Genomic DNA, 21,100 nt, shown 5'->3' with positions numbered 1-21,100 from the left:
GAAGTAAGCCGTTTACCAGAGATCTCCACTGGGCCAGTTCAGGTACCACAGGTGCCATCCACCGTAGCACAATTGCCTTACTGGCCATAAACAGAGTTTCATGAAGGAAAATTTTTGGGTGGCGTGAATAGGAGTCATCTCCAGTCAGGCCAAAAAGGCAAAACAGTGGATCCGGAGAAAGTGGGGTCCCCATGACCCCAGAAAGATAAGATAAAACCTCACCCCAAAAGGATAATCGTATTGACCCACAGAATAAAGTTAACATGTTGTTTTAATTGCACAGTGAATTCCGTAAAAACAAAGACCAAAAAACAATGGAGGGATCCCTGTTTTTTTTATTTTCTACCCCACAAATATTTTTTCCCGTTTCCTAGTACATTATATGGCACAATAAATGGTGCTACAAAAAACTACAACTCGTCCCGCAAAAATCAAGCCCTCCTAGAACTATATCGACGGAAAAAGAAAAAATTTATGGCTTTTGGAAGGTGGGGAGGAAAAAACTAAAATGAAAATCTGAAAAATGGCTGGGGCGGGAAGGGGTTAAAGATTGCCTTTAGTTATAATGAAATTATATATAAAAAAAAACAATTATAGTGCAGGGGTGTGCACAATAATATTTTTTTCTAAATGACTTGTCTACATTCACACGACAGTGAAAATAAAATGGCCATAAAAAAACGAATTAACTATCAGTTTTTCATGGCCAAGTGTGTCTCCAAATTTTCATCCATTTCCAGTCTGTCCATGTTTAATGGCCGTTTGTCATCCGTTTACCATACGTTTTTCATGGCCGTAAAAAAAAAAAGGATGGATTTCATTTGTCGTTTTTTTTTGTCCCAACCCCCTGAAAACACCACAGTGCCCATGTAGATAGTGCCGCAATGTCCCTGTATATAGTGCCACAGTGCCCACTGTAGATAATGCCCACATTGGGCCAGGGTGCCCACATAGTGCCGCAGTGCCCATATATAAAGTGACATAGTGCCCACATACAAATTGCCAGGGCCCACATAGTGCCACAGTGCACATGTAGATAGCGATAGTGTCCCCTGTAGATAGTGTCACACCCCCATATAGTGCCACAGAGCCTATGTAGATAGCACCGCAGTGTCCCCTGTAGATAGTGTCACACCCCCATATAGTGCACAGTGCCTATGTAGATAGTGCAGCAGTGTCCCCTGCAGATAGTGCCACACCCCCCATATAGCACCACCCCCTGTAGATAGCACCCCCCCTTGTAGATAGCGCCACTGTAGGAGCGGAATCCTTCTGGTCGGGGATTCCGCTCATAGATGGAGCCCCTGACGTCTCTGTCCATATATGGACAGTGATGTCAGGAGAGCGGAATCCTCTGCCAGAGCGGGCCGGGGATTCCGCTCATAGACAAAGCACCTGACGTCTCTCTCAATATATGGACAATGACGTCAGGAGAGCGGAATCCAATGCCAGAGTGGGCCGGGGATTCCGCTCATAGACTGAGCCCCTGACGTCTCTGTCCATATATTCCAGGTATTCCACTCCAGGAGTAACCCTTTGACGTCACTGCCAGAAGTAACCCTTTGACGTCATATGAATAGTGACGTCGGGGGTTTCTCCAGGAGTTGAACCCCCGGCTAGAGCGGGGTCTGGCTGCCGCGGATTCTGCTCCTACAGGGAGCTACAGTGGCATTATCTACTGGGGATGGGGGGTTGCTATCTACAGTCAGGGAGTGCTATCTACATGGAGGGGTGCTATCTACAAGACAGGAGTCCAATGTTGAAAGCCCTGACTTCACTGTCCTTATATGGACAATAATGTCAAGGGCTTCCCGGGCTCTGCGCTCAAAGTAGCGCTGTGTGCGGAGAGTCCTCGGCCAAGATCAGATTTTACCGCCCGTTGCAAGGATTGTTTCCTGAAAAGCGGCCAGTAAAGACTGATCCTTTGACTTCTATGGGAGCTGTCTGGCTGTGCAAATGGCCAAAAATAGGACATGTCCTATTTTCTAACGGACAGTATTCACAAGCCGTTAAAAAATGGTCCTGTGAATACACCCATAGAACTTCAGTGTATTAAAAACGGGCGTATAGCCTTAGCGATTCTGCTGCTAAGTACAACATGGACTGTCTAAAGTCCAAGCTGCCGGCTACTCCTAGTTCTGCATTAGAAGATAGAGCGTCCTGTTCGTTTCCATGTCTTTGTATCCAAAACGACCGCCAACACTGTAGAATGTAACGTGATTCTACAGCACTGGCGGCTGTTCTGTATGTGGGAGCCATGAAGATTGCAGCGTTATGAGTCACCGGCAGCACAGACTATAGACAGTCCGTGCTGTATTTAGAAGCAGAAACGCTAATAGAAGTAATTTAGAAAAACGATTGTTGTGCACTCTCCTGCACTATAATCGTTTTTCTATATAATTTCAGTATAACTGGAGGTACTCTTTAAACCCTTTCAGGACCGGGGATGTTTTCGGCCTTGATGCCCAGAGCAAAATTTCTACTTTTGGAATTATGTATTCTAAAAGTGATTTCTTTTGAAATCTTTTTTTTATTTAAAATTGGAGCTGATATAATTTAATTTCGTAGGTCTTATTTAGGGAAGAATGGTCAGAAAAGAGAAAATTTTTTCCCCTCATTCCTTCATGTTCTGTATTAACCCCTTCCCGCTGCAGCCACTTTTGACCTTCCTGACAGAGCCTCATTTTTCAAATCTGAAATGTCTTAACTTTAGAATGCTTTTACCTATCCAAGCGATACTGAGATTGTTTTCCCGGGACACATTGTACTTTGTTAGTGAAAAAATGTTGTCGATAAACTCAATATTTTTCGTGAAAAACACCAAAATTTTGAGAAAATTTGCAAAAATTAGCATTTTTCTAAATTCAAATGTATCTGCTTGTAAGACAGTTACTGATAGAATTTGGTCGATACATTCAGTATTTAATTCTTAAAAATGTAAATATATCTGCTTGTGTTATACCACACAAAATAGTTGCTAATTAACATTTCCCATATGTCTACTTTAGATTGGCATTGTTTTTGAACATCCCTTTTTTTTTTTCTAGGACGTTACAAGGCTTAGAACTTTAGCAGCAATTTCTCACATTTTCAAGATAATTTCAAAAGGCTATTTTTACAGGGACCAATTTAATTGTGAAGTGGCTTTGAGGGGCCCATAGAATACAAACTCCCATAAATCACCCCATTTATAAAATGCACCCCTCAAAGTATTTAAAACAGCATTTAGAAAGTTTCTTAACCTTTTCGGCGTTTCACAGGAATTAAAGTAAAGTAGAGGTAAAATTTACAAATTTCATTTTTTTTTTTGCATAAATAGCATTTTTAATCCATTTTTTTTCTCCTAATGAGAGCTGGAGCATCTACATTCTCTTTAGGTTCCCATAACCTTTCCTCAGGACCAAACCCTTTCCAGTCTACCAGGTAGAAGGTCCTCCCTCCTACCCTCTTGTAATCCAGGATCTCTTTTACTGCAAAGATGTCAAAAGAACCGCAGGGAGCAACTGTAGAACCAGGGGATATGCTGAATTGGTTCTGGACCACAGGCTTTAGGAGGGACACATGGCATGAGTTGTGGAATTTGAGGGTAGGAGGTAGATGAGGCTTATAGGATACAGGGTATATCTGTTGCAAAATTTCTGAAGGGACCGTGGAATCTGGGAGCAAATTTGTGGGAAGGAATCTTCTGACGAATGTTTTTGGAAGACAACCAGACCTGCACGCCAAAGAAAACTGAGAAGGAATTTTTATTTTCTCATCTGCATATCTCTTCATGCGATCAACTGCCTGAAGGATCGCAGACTCAGTTTGCTGCCAGATGTGAAGGAAACCTCCGAAGGAAGAATTGGCTGCAGGCACTTAAGACTTAGCTGGCACAGGAAGAGGAACACATGTATGTTGACTGTACACAATGAAGAACGGAGAAGAAGCAGTAGATTCACTAGTATGATTGTTGTGGGAGAATTTGGCCCATGGCAGAAGCTGTACCCAATTGTCTAGTTGAACTGAAACAAAATGACGAAGATAATTCTCAAGTACCTGGTTGATACTTTCAACTTTGTGATTAGCGGAAGCGGAAGAAAAGTCCTATTTCACATCCAAAAGTCTACATGGGGCTTTCCAGAACTTGGATGTGAATTGAACTCCCCGATCTGACACAATATGTGTAAACGTCTGCAACCGCAGACTCCTCTCATCCTGCCAACATCTTCCTTCCCGGAGATGCCAGGCCGTCCTGGCCTGCAGTCACCACTATGGTGCGCGGGAGCTCAGTCCCGGCCATGTTTACAATTGTCTAATCACCCTGGATTATAAGAAGGGCCCTGCACCTGCACTCATTGCCTGAGCGTTGTTGTGTTTTCCTGTGTCAGTCTAGCAAATGGTCCCTTAGTGTTTTCCTGTTCCGAATGTTCCCATTCCTGCTACCTGTATCCTGTATCCCGTGCTACCTTTTTCCTGTGCATTAAAAGAGTTTGAGTCATGTTGTGTTACACCACGCCTGGTGTCTGCTGCCAAGGTCCCATCTGAGCCTAGCCATCGCTACTGTCTGTACTACCACAGGTACCCTTGCTCGGACTATAGACTTTGCTTGGTACACTGCTTGGCCAACTGCTATCCCGCTATGATGGTCCGGCCCAGTGGGTCCACATACCCACAGATCGGGACAGTACGCTCACGCCATGGACCCCGCTGGTCAACCTCAACCCGAGACAACATCACAAGCCATGCAGGCGGATATACTAGTCTGCCAATTACGACAGGACCAACTCCTCCAGGTGGTGAACATTATTGCACATCGGCTGGATATGCAAGCTGCAGTTCCTCCGACACCTGCTCCTATTGCCTCTGCTGTTCCTCCTGCTACACCTCCTTGCAGTACAGACATCCCAACTACACCTCCTGGCAGTGCTGACCCCCGATTTTCTCTGCCACTACCCCATCTCAATCTCAATCAAGTCACGGTCAAAAACAAATATCCGTTACCCCTAATCTCTGGACTATTTGACCGCACACGGGAAGCGAAGATCTTCTCTAAACTGGATTTGCGTGGGGCTTACAACTTGATTCGAATCCATCAAGGTGATGAGTGGAAGACGGCGTTTAACACTCGAGACGGGCACAATGAATACCTGGTGATGCCCTTCGGTCTGTGTAACGCTACTGCGGTCTTCCAGGAATTCGTCAATGACATCTTCCAAGACCTCCTCTGTGTCTGTGTTGTGGTCTATCTCGATGACATTTTAATTTTTTCTCCAGATCCGACTACTCATGTCCGTCAAGTTTGCTGCGACTATAGGAGAATCGCCTGGAGATAGGTAAGGTTCTTGTGGTCGGTGTATATCAGGATAGGATGAGCTGCGCCCATTAGCAGATGTCTCTACTTCTCCAGAGCCAAATTGATGGCCAGTAACTCCCAATCCCCAATAGAGTAATTGCGCTCTGCGGGGGAAAAAAGTCTCAAGTAATAGCCACATACTACTGCCTTTCCTTTGAATCTTCTCTGGAATAGAAGTGCACCCGCACAAACAGAAGAAGCGGCTACTTCCAATGAGAACTGCTGAGATACGTCAGGATGATGGAGGCTCGAGACTGAAGTGAAGGCATTCTTGAGGCTATTGAATGCTGACTCTGCCTCTGGAGTCCACACCTTGGCGTTCATACCTTTCTTGGTAAGGATTGAGATGGGGGCCGTCAGTGAAGAGAAGTTTGGGATAAATTGCCGGTAGAAGTTAGCGAATACCATGCCTGCAGGCCCTGAGGGCGTGGCAACTCCAGGACGGACTTTGCTTTCCCAGGATCCATCTTGAGACCCTGATCCGAGATGATGTAGCCCAGGAAGGACAGAGAATTGTTTTCAAACGTGCACTTCTCCAGCTTGGCATACAGACGATTTTCCATTCTCAATCCCGGTGGCTAGACGAATGAGGTAATCTAGGGTAGAAAGCAGATCTCGAGTGGCAAGCTCATCTTTAACATCGGAGGATAGACCCTGCCAGAATGTAGCCACCATGGCTTCATTGTTCCAGAGAAGCTCTGCCGCTAGGGTACGGAACTGAATGGAGTTCTCGCCCACGGAGGTGTCTCCTTGGCGAAGGGTCGGCAGGGATGCGGCAGCTTAAGAGACTCGCCCAGGTTCCTAAAATACTGTGCTGAAAGTCTGCAGGAAACACTGTAAGTCACGGGTCTCTGGTCCTCCACGTTCCCAGATGAGGTTCGCCCATGTCAGGGCCTTGCCAGTAAGGAGAGAGATTATGAATGCGATCCTTTCGCCATCGGAAGAAAATGCTCCGACATATAGAGTGAAGTGGATCTGACATTGGTTCCGAAATCCCCTGCAGGTCCACGCGTCTCTGTCGTAGCGGGGAGGTAGTGGCAGAGAGAATTGGGGATCGGCACTGTCAGGAGGTGTAGTAGGAGGAACAAGAGCAGGTGCCCTGAAGGCTGCAGCTTGCGTATCTCGCCGATGTGCAATAATGTTCACCGCCTGGAGGAGTTGGTCTTGCCGTGACCGGAGGTCTAGCATATCCGCCCGCATGACTTGTGATGTCGTCATGGTCTTGGGTTGACCAGCGGGGTCCATGGCCTGAGCGTACTGTCACGATCTGTGGGTATGTGAAACCACTAGGCCGCACCGCCATAGTGGGGTAGCAGCTGGCCAAGCCACTGTGTACCAAGTCTATACAAAGTCCAAGCACCGCGGCCGTTGCAGATGTGCTGAATAAACTTGCCAGACGAGGAGCAGAGTGAAGGCCGGTTAATGGAACAAAATGTGCCATATTGGAGAAGCGCTCCACCACGACCCAGCGCGTAGGGTATCCAGAAGAAGGAGGGAGGTCAGTAATAAAATCCATGGCAATGTGTTGCCACGGAGCATCAGGAACTGGCAGAGTTAGGAGCAGGCCAGCAGGTGTAGAATGAGTAGACTTGTTTTGGGCACAGTTCGTACAGGAAAAAACAAAGAAACATAGTCCAAGACATCTTTCGGTAGCGTGGGCCACCAGTAGTGACGAACAATAAAGTCCCGAGTTTTACGAACACCAGAGTGACCAGCCAGTTTGGAATTATGTCCCAAGCGGAGAATTCTTCTCTTGTCAGTAAGACGGACCAAACTCTTTCCAGGAGGAATGTCCTTGATTTGCAGGGGGTTAACAGAAATAATCCTGGAAGGATCAATAACATGTTGGGGACTCTCTTCAGAGTTGTTAGTCTCAAATGACCAGGACAGAGCATCGACCTTAATGTTTTTGTCCGCAGGGCGGAAATGAAGCAGGAATTGAAATCTGGTGAAGAACAGTGACCATCTGGCTTGATGAGTGTTCAGTAGTTGTGCAGACTGTAGATATGTAAGACTTTTGTGATCTGTGAAGATGATGATCGGATGAGCAGCCCCCTCCAGCAGGTGTCTCCATTCTTCTAAGGCCAACTTGACGGCGAGTAATTCTTGATCCCCAATAGAATAGTTGCGCTCTGCAGGAGAGAAGAGTTTGGATAAAAATCCACGTGATACTGCCTTACACTTGGACTTCTTTTGAAACAGGAGTGCTCCAGCACCAATGGAAGATATGTCAACCTCCAATGAAAACTGTCGTGTCACATCACAATGATGAAAAACAAAAGCAGAAGTGAAGGCGCTCTTGAGGTTGGAGAATGCCGACTCTGCCTCAGGGGTACAGTCCTTAGCATTCACTCCCTTATTGGTATAAGCTGAGATGGGAGCAGTAAGTGACGAGAAATTTGGGATGAACTGACGATAAGAATTTGCAAATCCTAGAAATCGCTGTATGGCTCGGGGACCTTGAGGACGTGGCCACTTTAAGATGGACTTCACATTCTCCGGATCCATTTGTAGACCATAATCAGAGATAATATAGCCCAGGAAGTGCAAAGATTTTCTTTCAAATACGCACTTCTCAAGTTTAGCGTATAAGCTGTTACCCCTGAACCGCGATAGGACTTGGCGGACATGCTTCCGATGCGTTGCCAGGTCAGATGAGATATCAAGATGTTGTCCAGATAAACCACCACACGGACATACAGAAGATCACGGAAGATATCCTTTACAAACTCCTCAAACACCGCTGGAGCGTTACACAGTCCAAAGGGCATTACTTCATGCTCGTAGTGACAGTCTCGGGTATTGAATGCGGTCTTCCATTCATCACCTTTACGGATCAGGTTATAAGCCCTGCGTAGATCCTGATCTCATTGGAGGACCTCTCCTGAATTCCAATCAAGAACTGGAAGCCGTGTCAATCCCAGCAGCAGGGGGTTTATTGCTTTGGATAGGACATAGAAAGTTATCAGTTCAGAGTGAAGGACTCCTATCTGTAGTCTCAGAGGTTTGGTGGTAGACAGGATATGGTCCGGCAAAGGCAGTCCATCAACAGAAGCGACCGCCAGAGGTTTTTCTAGAGGAACAGTAGCCAAGTGGAGACGGTCTACTAAGTCCTGATGAAGTTTGCAGCTGCTCCAGAATCAAAGTAAGCAGGTACAGAGAGCGATCTTTCACCAGTGATGATAGACACAGGAATGGAAAGTCTGCAAGAGAATTTAGTAGTCGAGGGAAATTAACCTAGAATGGTCTCTACAATCAAGCCTAGGTGCTGGAGTTTTCTGGCTTTTGAGGGCATTGGACACGAAATGTCTCTTGTGGCCACAGTATAGACATAACCCAGTCGAACGTCTGTGTTGCCATTCCTGGTCGGACAGTCGGAATCTGTCTACCTGCATAGGCTCCTCCGTGTCACATAGGGTTCGTGGACCCACTGGGCCGTACCGCCTTGGCAGTATGGCAGCTGGCCAATAGGGCACAGGTCACAGTCTATAGTTCGTATAGGGTACCTGTGGCAGCTCGGACAGTAGCAAGGCAGGCTCGGCTGGGACTAGCCAGAAGGTAGATGTCGGGTGTGGAGTAGCAGGACAGGCGTAGAATACAGCACAGCATGAATACAGCACAGCACGGCACTTGAACAGGATATCATGGGATACAGGATACAGGGAACATTGGGAACTGGAAAACACTAGGAGACCATTTGCTTAGACAAACTGGGATACGACAAACAACGCTCTGGCATCGAAACAAGGGGCTAGGCCCTTCTTATAGTCCAGGGCACTCATGGGCTGATTACACATAAAAGTCTGGTGGACCCGGCCGAGGTCAGTGGAAGTGAGCGCTGGTGTCTCCTGAGGAGGAGACTAGGGCCAGCGCTCGCAGACACATGGCTGTGGCCGTCAGGAGGAGAGTGAGCCTGACGGCCCGCAGCCATGGATATGACAGTATCCCCCCTCTTCTTGGGGCCAGAGCGAGAGAGAAACTCCTTCAGAAGGGTAGGAGCATTGAGGTTCTCCTCTGGCTCCCAGGACCTCTCTTTAGGACCAAACCCCCTCCAATCCACCAAATAAAATGTCTTTCCTCTCACTCTCTTGGTGTCCAAGATCTACTTAATCTCGAAGGTGTCTGAAGGGCCGCTGGAGGCAACCGCAGGGCTAGGAGTCTTGGTAAAGCGGTTCAGAACCACTAGTTTCAGGAGAGAGACATGGAAGGAGTTGGGAATCCTGAGGGTAGGAGGCAGCCGAAGCTTGTAGGCGACAGGGTTGATCTGCTGCAGGATCTTGAAGGGTCCGAGGAACCTGGGAGCAAATTTGTACGACGGTACCCTCAGGCGAATATTCCTGGAGGACAGCCAGACCTTTGTGCCAGGAAGAAACTGAGGAGGTTCTCTTCTCCTTGTGTCCGCCTTCCGTTTCATTCGGTCGACCGCCAGTAGGATGGAGAATCGAGTCTGCTGCCAGATCTGTAGAAAGTCCCTAAAAGCCGTGTCAGCAGCTGGTACCTCGGACGTATCAGGTACCAGGAGAGGAATTTGTGGGTGTTGGCCATAGACAATAAAGAACGGTGTCTTCTGTGTGGACTCGCTGGTGTGATTATTGTAAGAGAATTCAGCCCACGGGAGCAACTGCACCCAGTCATAATGCTGCTTGGAGATGAAGTGGCGTAAGTAGTTTCCCAAGATCTGATTGATCCTCTCGACCTGACCATTGGACTGAGGATGGTAGGCCGAGGAAAAGTCCAACTTTACTCCTAGGAGTCCGCAGAGGGCTCTCCAGAACTTCCAGGTGAACTGAACCCCTCGGATCAGACACAATATGCTGCGGCAAGCCGTGCAGGCGGAAGATGTGTTGGATTAACAACTTGGCCAGTTGAGGAGCAGAAGGAAGACCGGTCAGAGGAACGAAGTGGGCCATCTTCGAAAATCGATCCACCACCACCCCCCAGACAGTACTGCATCCAGCAGAGAGAGGCAGGTCAGTGATAAAGTCCATAGCTATATGCTGCCAGGGAGCATCGGGCACAGGCAATGGCTGGAGCAGGCCAGCAGGTCTGGAGTGAGTGACCGTGTTAGCTGCACACACTGAGTAGGAAGAAACAAAGTCCATAATGTCCTTGGGCAGCGTGGGCCACCAGAAATTATGGGCAAGCAGATCCCGGGTCTTACGGGTCCCCGCGAGACCTGCCAATCTAGAGGAGTGTCCCCAGCGGAGGATTCTCCCTCGGTCAGCCAGGTGCACAAACGTCCGCCCTGGAGGAATGTCCCCAACTTGCAGGGGATTGACAGAGACAATGGAAGACGGATCAATAATGTTCTGTGGAATTTCCATGGTGTCTTCTGTCTCGAAAGACCTGGAAAAGGCATCAGCTCTCACATTCTTGTCGGCTGGGCGATAATGGAGCTCAAACAGGAACCTGGTAAAGAACAGTGACCACCTGGCCTGACGAGGGTTCAGCCGTTGGGCTGTCTGAAGATAGGTGAGGTTCTTGTGGCCCGTAAAAATCGATGGGATGAGCTGCGCCCTCTAGTAGATGTCTCCACTCTTCCAGGGCCAATTTGATGGCCAGTAACTTCCGATCCCTAATCGAGTAGTTGCGTTCTGTGGAAGAGAAGAGCTTAGAGAAATATCCAAATACCCTTGACTTGCCCTTGGAACCTCTCTGGAACAGGAGTGCACCAGCACCGACGGAGGATGCGTCCACCTCCAACAAGAACTGTAGAGAAACATCTGAATGATGGAGGATAGAGGCTGATGTGAAGGCACTCTTCAGGCTATTGAATGCGGACTCTGCCTCAGGAGTCCATGCCTTGGCGTTCATGCCCTTCTTAGGGAGGTAAGAGATAGGAGATGTCAGTGAGGAGAAATTTGGAATAAACTGTCTGTAAAAATTGGCGAAACCCAGAAAGCACTGTATGGCCCTCAAGCCTTGAGGGCGTGGCCATTCCAGAACAGACTTTACCTTTTCAGGATCCATCTTGAGACCTCTATTCGAGACAATGTAACCCAGGAAGAGTAGAGCATCCTTTTCAAACACGCACTTCTCCAACTTGGCGTACAGACAATTCTCCCTTAACCGCAGCAAAACATACCGGATATGTCTATGTTGAGTCATAGCATCTGGAGAAAAAAATCAAGATGTCATCAAGATAGACCACAACACAAACATAGAGGAGGTCATGGAAAATGTCATTAACGAACTCCTGGAAAACCCCGGGAGCATTACACAAGCCGAATGGCATTACTAGATACTCATAGTGTCCATCACGGGTGTTAAATGCAGTCTTCCATTTGCCACCCTGGCGAATCCGGATTAAGTTGTAAGCCCCACGCAGGTCTAGTTTGGAAAAAATCTTGGCACCACGTATACGATCAAACAATTCTGAGATCAGTGGCAACGGATACTTATTTTTCACCGTGATTTGGTTGAGACCCTGGTAGTTAATACAAGGACACAGGGAGCAATCCTTCTTTTTGACGGAGAAGAACCCGGCTCCTGCCGGGGAGGAAGACTTCCGTATGAAGCCCCTCTCCAAGTTCTCTTTAACATAGGCGGACATGGACAGAGTCTCTGGCAAGGAGAGAGGATATACCCTACCACGAGGAAGGGATGCAACAGGAATCAGCTCGATAGGACAGTCAAACGCCCGGTGTGGTGGCAGTGTCTTCGCCTCCCTTTTGCTGAAGACGTCCGAAAAAGCAGCATAATGAGCAGGCAATCCTGCCAATGACCGATGCAGAGGAGGCTGAGCCGAACGAATCTGCACCAGGCATCGGCTGTGACACTCGGGAACCCACTGGAGAACCTCTCGAGTTCCAGTCCAGGACTGGGGCATGTAGTCGGAGCCATGGCAGGCCCAGCAGCATAGGGTTAGCAGCTTTGGACAAGACAAAGAACGAGAGGAGTGGAGAGCTCTTACTTGAAGCCTCAGCGGCTTGGTCACAGAAATAACTGGGTCTGGCACAGGTAGTCCATATGCAGATGCAACCACCAACAGCCTCTCCAGAGGGGTAGTGGGCAATTGGAGACGATCCACCAGTTCCCTACGAATGAAATTAGCAGCGGATCGAGAGTCTAGATACGCAGAGACCCGATGCATTTTCTCACCGGACACTATGGTCACGGGGATGGATAATTTAGACGGAAATCCTTCTTTACCCAAGGTTGTCCCTCCTACCAACCCTAGACTTTGGGGCTGTTGGGGACACAGACGCACAAGATGGCCTCCGAGGCCGCAATATATAGAGAGTCCCGAAGTGCGTCTGCATTGTACCTCCTGGGTAGAAAGCTTACACTGGTCCATCCTCACAGACTCCTTAGGAGGGTTGGCATCAGAGGACAGCAGGGCTCGCTGCAAGGTAGAGACCGGACTAGGGATGCCTCCCTCCCGATGAGCTTCTTGGAGCCGTTCTCGGATCCTTATATCAATTCGGGTGGCCAGAAGGAGGAGGTCATCTAAGGTAGACGGTAGATCTCGAGGGGCAAGTTCGTCCTTAATCTTAGGAGACAGTCCCTGCCAGTATGTAGCCACCAGGGCCTCATTTTTCCACAACAGTTCTCCCACCAGGGTGCGGAAGTGGATGGCGTAATCACCCACGGATGTGTCTCTCTGGCGTAGGTTCAGCAAGGATGCCGCTGCAGACGAGACTCGTCCAGGCTCCTCAAACATCGTGCAAAATGTCCGGAGGAACCTTTGGAAGTCACGGGTCTCTGGTCCTTGTCTCTCCCAGATAGGATTCGCCCATGCAAGGGCCTTGCCAGTGAGGAGCGAGATGGTGAAAGCGACCCTTGCGCCATCAGACGAAAATGCCCTTGCATACAGGCTGAAGTGGATCTGGCACTGGTTCAAAAATCCACGACAGGTCACTGCGTCTCCATCATAACGGTCAGGAAGTGGCAAAGAAAAACGGGGATCAACACTGCCAGAAAGGGTTCCGTACTAGGCATACCGGGAGGCTAGTGTTAGGCCTCTGGTTGCCTTTACAGCCACCGGCAGTTTCATTGCTGGGGTGCCGATGAGCTGCAAACCCCTTAAATACAGTGATTGCTTTTGACCGCTGCATTTAAGAGGTTAATGGGGGGGATCGGAGCAAACTTCAGTCCCCGCCATTACCCCAGGGTGTCAGCTGTAACATACAGCTGACACCCGGGGATGGTGGCACCGACTCAGCTTCTGAGCTGGTGTCCACCATTTGTCATATGGATACCTCAAAATGTGGAAGGCACTAGCTTTCCATGACAAATGTCGGGAAGGGGTTAAATAAAATCATGTAAACAATGAAAAAAAAATAATAATTGGTATCGCTGCATTCGTATAATTTAAAAAAAACAACTTTCAAAATATAACATTATTTATCCTGCACAGTAAATGTCGTAAAAAAAACAAACCACCAGAATTGCTATTTCTTACCTCTCCTCTAAAAAACACTACTGCTTGTCTTGAAAAAAAACAAGCCCTCACACAGTTCCATTGAAAGAAAAATAAGTTATGGCTCTCAGAATATGGAGAGACTAATTTTTTTTTTTCACAAATTATTTTTATTTTGTTAAAGGCTATGAACACTGTTGAGGGCATTTAATAAATAGATTAGTTAGTGTGTTTAGTGTAACTTTGTAATTAGTCTTTATTAAAAATTTGTTTTACTTTTGGAGATACAGCTGTTCTGTATTCTGTATACAGAACAACTGTATCGCTAGTTTTACACTAAGTCTGCCAGTCCCGCAGACCTGACAGGTTCAGTGTCGGCGGGTCCTGGCGTGATTCACCTGTATATAATCACATCTAAGTTCATAACTTGACTACTTTAGTCAATGCCAGATGACATCGCAGGCAGACTGGACAATCCCCACAATAGTAAATGTCCCCATCAGGAATTCAAAATGGAGGACCGCGAAGGGGTTTCCAGTCACCAGGAATCTGAATAAGTAAAACAACAAAATGAGAAATTTTATCAAACCACATTTTTGCACTTTTTACATGCCCTTCCACCACACCTTGCCAGTAACCTATAGCTACACTGTATTTCAGGAACCCATTGCAATCAATATTTGTGTAAATATTGTTTTTTTGGGCAATATATGGGCATTTACGGTAGCACCAGCTCTATCTGGGTCACATGACAGCACTGTGAAAAGGGGACATTTTGTGGTAAGCATATTAGGACCACTTGGCGTAATTAAAGGGCGCAGTATTCATTCTCACCTCAGAGTGACACTGATGCTTTCCTCTGGAGAAATACACCATCGTATATTGGTGTTCCCGATCAGAACATGTGTTATAGAATAGAGCAAGTGGAAGTTGCCTTTGCAGGCCTGCTATGACACAATAGGATGAACCCTCCTCTTCCTCTCTTCCAGCATCACACGTCGTTCTCCAAAATTCCGACAGATCGACCAGGCCAATTGAATACAGTCAATAGGTTTCCAGGACATGTTCAGAAGCCAAAAACAAACCCGAGAAATTAAACAAAGCTTTATATGCTATGAAAGCAATATAAATGGTGTCTGTGCAATCATGTAAACTTCCTATGGGTGTTTTCAGTGGACAAAAATGGACCTCTCGGTTTTTTGTGTATGAGGAAAAACAGATAGCATACAGAAGTAACACAGAACGCATATGGGTCTTTACGTGGATAAAAAAATGGTCCGATGTTTGCGAACACTCATCTGGATAAGCCCGTAGACGTGTGCTGCATGCTCCCTAAGGTACACATTGCAGAGGTGGAGGAACTAAGCCATAGAGTGTGATGGAGTTAGGATCCTATAACACGGCCCGACGAGGGCTGTGTAAACGAGCGCCGATCAACGAGACGGGTTGATCGGCGCTCCTTTCACAAGGAGCTATTATCAGTAACGTATGTGGACGAGCGATCGTTACTCCGATCACTCGTCCCCATACAGGGAGATGCGCTGCCGACAATGATAATATTTTAAGCTGCATATACGATACGACCAGCCGATGAACGAGCGTTTACTCGTTCGTTGGCTGACTGTTGCCCTGTTTACACAGGGCAATTTCCGGGAACGAGTGCTGTGCGAATTGGCAGGTGCAAAAGGGCCCTTACAGCTGGTGGGGGTCTAGGGATCCAATTCTGGTTCAGGCGTAAAAAACGCCTGCAAAATCTTCTCTGTGTGAACAAGGCTGAATGGGGGTAGTTTCTGCAATAGGTGCATGGATTTCTACAAGTTCCATTTAGGAACCGATTTTCAGACGCAGAAATTTCTGCAACAAAGTCTGGCGCGTGTGACTCCACCTTTGTCCTGCAGGGGACGCTGCAGTGCTCCAAGCCCCTGCACACAGGGAGATGTAGCGTAACTAGTGCGTGGAAGAGTTTCCCATAGCACCCACATTCCAAGCTCTCATTTCCAATCCTCTTGTTGCCAACCTCCATTTTCTCTTTTCTAGGCAACAACTTTGGTGGGCACCCACTTTTCCGTTACTCATTTTGACAAGCCTCACTTTGTAGTAACTTTGCAGTTAGGTCAATGAGATGTGACGTCACTTCCTTCGCGTTATTATTAGACGTCAGAAGTTTTCTCTGTACTGCTGTAGTCAGTCCTTATTTAGTACTCTCTGGGGGAGGAGGGCATGAAGCTCGTTGGGTGGTGTCAAGTTTCCCCATGACAGCTACTGACTTCACTCATTGCAATTAAAGCCTCTGCCAGTTGCGTTTAAGTGTTGACAATAACACGTGGTTCACCAGAACTTAACCCTCTGAAAAGAAGACACGTATAAAACGCAACGAGTAATGGTCAACTATTAAAACGCAATCATAAAACTATACGAGCGCCTTCACATTTCACAGGTGTTATCCAAACGTCAGACTCCTCTCCTGCAGTTCTACTGTTATCCGCCAGATGTCGCCCGTACCCCCAGTACGTGTTTCACCGGAAGTTTCCCCATCCCGGAAGCAACCTCACTGAGAAGGTTGGTGCCGCTGTGCATTGTGGGCCGAGTGCACTACTTTGAATGGGTTTTGTGAGGCGCGGGATCCCGGTGGGAGCCCTGTTCCGTTACGTAAGGGGTGACGTCACGTTGTGAGACCGCCGCTGTGTGAGTGGTTCTGGGCGGTGTCACGTGACAACAGAGCCTCCAGGAACAATAATATCAGTATAATCTACTCCTATCTCCATCAGCATCTTCCCCTGAGTTATAGCAGCATGGCTCATAACAAGATACCTCCTAGGTGGCTTAACTGCCCTCGCAGGGGACAGCCAGTGGCAGGTAAATGGGCGCAGCACGGTTATCTCTAGTAATGAGCAGTCAGCAGCCTCCATGCTGCTACTGTGGATGTCATCATTTCTCCATCTGCCTGCCTTCTACAGTCCTCTTAGAGCATCGCACATAGGATCTATACAGTACCGAGAAGATATCGTAAACCAGTCACATGTCTTTTTGTTGTATTCTTAGTGAATTTCACTTTTATCATATAGGGTTAACTAACGAACTGTAATATAAACCCTCTTCCCTGAGCTGGCACTGGTGGAGAGGCGGTGTTGACATTGCTGCTTGTCTGTGTACAATGTTACACATAGAGATGAATGTACAGCCGTGCCTGTTCCTGGAATATGTTACATAGTCACGTGATCACTTTGGTAACGGTCTCTTATTAAACATGCAGATTATTCAGTGCAATGGACGAGGGGGTCATGTGATTACTCATGTATGACATCATATGGTCAAGCTTCAGTTATTGACATACAACACTGGTATTGTGCATATTCAGATTACCTGTAATATATAGATCGGGACTACATGAGTAAGCGGCTTACCTAAATGGAATTTATGTACATTGCTCACCTTTATCTAGATCTCTGATTGCTGTCAGGGTACAATATGATTTACATCCACAGGCAACCCCTCTTGTCTTCACAGCTGAGGGTTTGCTACAATTGCATCCAGTCTAGACAACGCTTTGCCAAATAAATACATCAGCAACACACATTTCTGTCCTGATGGTTATTTTGAAAATAAATATAAATACATTTTACTTGGATTCATCTTCACATACTTTATGCTACCCCCGCTTTTTATGTGGTTCTCTAAACTAGATATTCCTTAGGTCCTATCATAGATGTCTGATGGATTCTTCCCAAATGCACGGGAAACGTTTACAGAATGCTCTAGGCTGCGTCCTGGCTGAGCTCTTCATTGCTTGGCATGCAGAATGTATTTGATGTTAGGAAACGAGTTCTGGTGTTTAGTGTACAGGCACTCTTATATTCGCTTGAAGAATGTATTGGTGATAAAAAGGTGACTGGGCCTCACTTATAGCTGGTGGCGTAGACTCTGTTCCAGTCTATGTAGTGCCTGATCCATCGTACGACCGAGACGAACCCCAATCACATAATGAGGTCCGGCAAGCTGTCTGTTGTTTTGTCGGAAAGATGTGACTGAATCGGCTGGAAACTGGTTGGTTTGGGCAGCACGTTCCTTTTTTGTTTCCACTACTTCTTTTTACACATGAGGCACAGTCTTTTTACTGAACTTGCTTAGTTGTTCGTTCTTTGCGGTTGTCCTGCTGTATTTTCCTTTTTCCTGTCTCCCGTTGTATATTTTCATATCTTTTCACATTAGTGCTGATTATAAAGTTTATTCTTTACTATTATATATAGTTTTAGTCTGTTGACTATAAAGGCTGCAAGTTCTGTGCTGTTTGTGACCTGGCTAGCAGTCTCGTGAGCACTTCTGTAGCCCCCTTCACAGTGCACTAGCCCGAAGAGTACGATTATATGTAAGCTTAATCTTTGTAGCTTTCTAATATACTTTGTGTTCCCGCTGCCTATTTTTGTGGCATTTTTTTCTTTTGTGTAAAAATGTCTTGAAAATACTTAATTAGCATTTTTACAAAATAACTGGCCCTCCACCTTTTATCCTTTTGGACGTGTTTACATTCACTGACAGCAAGTAGACAGTTTTTTTTAAATTTGCATGCAGTTTTACTAAGGACCGAGATCACAGTAAGTTCACGACAGAATGTGGTTTTGCTATGGTACGCTAATGGTGTGGCTCATGTGACTGTACGTTTCTAGAACACTCTAAGCTCATACATTACCCGCAACTGGGGCAAGAAACAGGGGCACTTTTGGTAATGTGAGTAAAATGTATATGGTAACACCTAGATTGAGAGTAGTAGCGGATAACTTCGTAAAAGCCCTTTAAGGTCATGGAAAATAGTTTTTGTGCTAGTAGTGCCATGGAGGCCGATGAGGCATTTCTTGTGACAACACTTGAGTAATCCATCCAAGTAAGAGAATTTTATTTGCTGTAAGTGAAAAACTAGAAGTATTAAAAATGGCTGACAGTCCTGGCTGTATTTAACTGCAGGCGTGACAAATGTCCGTTCACAAGAGTTAATTTTGGTAAAGTTTAGGATTGTCCTAGTTACGTTTTTATGTTCTCTTTACAGGGAAATTTTTACCTTTAAAGACCATACTGGGACCCAAATATGATGATCAGGTTCCTGAGGAGAATCGTTTTCACCCGAGCATGCTGTCTAACTACCTGAGGAGTCTTAAGGTTTGAGAATTCACTGCTATTTAGTTATGGTATTTTTTTTCCCCCAGGAGACAAAAATCTCATATATTCATGTAATAATCGCTGCAGCAAAAAAAAAATAAGAATACCTGCCGTATTAAATAGATGAAGTTACATGATGGTGCATTCTTTCAAGCCCAGGGGTTTTCCCGCCAAAAGCATTGATGGTAGAATTGGGATCCACTGGTATGGGTGGCTTAAGTATTCGTGTGAATGAGCTGAATAAGCATGAGTTACCTTACTGAGCTGTGAAAGCCTAAGGGTATGTTCACACGGCCTATTTACGGACGTAATTCGGGCGTTTTGGCCCCGAATTACGTCTGAAAATAGCGCCTCAATAGCGCTGACAAACATCTGCCCATTGAAAGCAATGGGCAGACGTTTGTCTGTTCACACGAGGCGTATATTTACGCGCCGCTGTCAAATGACGGCGCGTAACTAGACGCCCGCGTCAAAGAAGTGACCTGTCACTTCTTTGGCCGTAATTGGAGCCGCTATTCATTGACTCCAATGAATAGCAGCGCTAATTACGGCCGTAATTGACGCGGCGTTCAAGCGCCTGCACATGCCGGTACGGCTGAAATTACGGGGATGTTTTCAGGCTGAAACATCCCCGTAATTTCAGCCGTTACGGACCCCCGCCGTGTGAACATACCCTAAGGGCTAGTCCATATGGAGTTTTTTTACGCTTTTTTTTTATGCTGAAATCGAGCCAAAAAACATCTGAAAACACCTCCCATTGATTTCAATGGGACGCGGAGGCGTTTTTTTTTTCCCCTGTGAGCGGGAAAAAGAAGCGTCATGCCTTTTTCTTCAGGTGTTTCCGTCTCTGACCTAAATTGACATCAATGGGAGGCAGAGAAAGCGGTTTTCGCTTGGTTTTTTGCATGCGGTGCTCAATGGCCACGGCCGAAAAACGCGGCAGAGAGTGCAGGCAGGTCAAAATCTGCCTCAAAATTCCTGAAGGAATTTTGAGGCAGATTTTTCCACCTGCTAAAAAACACTGTGTGAACAGGGCCCAAGAAGGGGGATAGATAAATTTTATAGGTATGCAATGCAGAAAAAAATGGAGGTTTTTATTATTGCCACCAATCATTCTATAATTCCTAGTGCCTGCATTAATCGCCATAAATTCCCAATTTCCTTCCTACCTTGGGTCTTTCACCTGGTTTCCTTATACTTTCCCTTATTACCCTTTTCTTATCTTCTTCATCTTTCCTTCTTCCGTTGTGATCTGTAGAACCTCCATTGCTGTTGATACCAGATGTTTTTTTAAATTACTGTGTATCTTTACTAGTGTAGTACGATTAACTTCATGTTTTTGCATCTGCTGCTGCAGATATTTATAACTAAATTTGGCTATGTTCACACGGGGTATTTTGCCGAGTTTTTTGACGCGGAAACCGTGTTGCAAAACTCGGCAAAAACGGCCCGAGAACGCCTCCCATTGATTTCAATGGGAGGCGTCGGCGTCTTTTTCCCGCGAGCAGTAAAACTGCCTCGCGGGAAAAAGAAGCGACATGCCCTATCTTCGGGCGCTTCCGCCTCTGACCTCCCATTGACTTCAATGGGAGGCAGGAGAAAGGGTATTTCTCGCTGTTTTATGCCTGCGGCGCTCAATGGCCGCGGGCGAAAAACGGCGCGATAATCGGCGTGCAGGGAGAGGAATATCTTCCTCAAAGTTCCAAACGGAATTTTGAGGCAGATATTCCTCCCCCAAAATACTCCGTGTGAACATAGCCTAAGAATGAAAATGAAAGAAGTAATTTTATTGGTTGCTATGGCCATCTCCTTCAAGTTTTATCTGCATTTTCATGCAAAGAATTTAAGGTATTGTTTAGTGAAGAATGGGTCACCACAGAAAGGCAGGCCCAGGATCCTTGAGAACACTGTAGTTGGAGGATAAGAATTGGCACCCAGAAACTAATGTTCTGTATTTTTTATTTTTTTTTCAGGTAAAAATGGGTATCTTAGTTGATTTGACTAATACTACAAGATTCTATGATCGAAATGATATTGAAAAGGAAGGAATAAAGTACATAAAGCTTCAGTGCAAAGGGTAATTCTTATCTCCATTTTATTTGTCAATAATTTGAAATGTATGGCCATATTCACATGTTCAGGTTTTTGTCCAGTTTTATGTGTGGCATCCGCTGCATTGTACCCATTTAACTTTGGAGTTTATTCACGTATATATACAGTTGCAAACCTGTGGCTGTAAGGGTATGTGCACA

At 46.3% G+C, this 21,100-nt stretch overlaps 1 protein-coding gene across 2 annotated transcripts in view; it reads left to right on the top strand.

Moving 5' to 3' along the window:
• Nucleotides 1–15,728: 15,728 nt before the first annotated feature.
• RNGTT (RNA guanylyltransferase and 5'-phosphatase) overlaps nt 15,729–21,100 on the top strand; it is a 441,842-nt gene continuing 436,470 nt past the window's right edge. Inside the window, exons 1-3 of one of the 2 annotated variants that reach the window (XM_075862139.1) lie at nt 15,729–16,256; nt 18,739–18,848; nt 20,822–20,925. In XM_075862139.1, coding sequence (XP_075718254.1) covers nt 18,819–18,848; nt 20,822–20,925 — 134 coding nt within the window. In that variant the 5' untranslated portion in view covers nt 15,729–16,256; nt 18,739–18,818. The other variant, XM_075862138.1, reaches the window with a different exon arrangement.

Source organism: Rhinoderma darwinii, chromosome 4 (genome assembly GCF_050947455.1).
Source record: "Rhinoderma darwinii isolate aRhiDar2 chromosome 4, aRhiDar2.hap1, whole genome shotgun sequence".
NCBI lineage: Eukaryota > Metazoa > Chordata > Amphibia > Anura > Rhinodermatidae > Rhinoderma > Rhinoderma darwinii.
The sequence above is the reverse complement of the archived record's forward strand: the minus strand, read 5'-3'. Positions and strand labels throughout refer to the sequence as shown.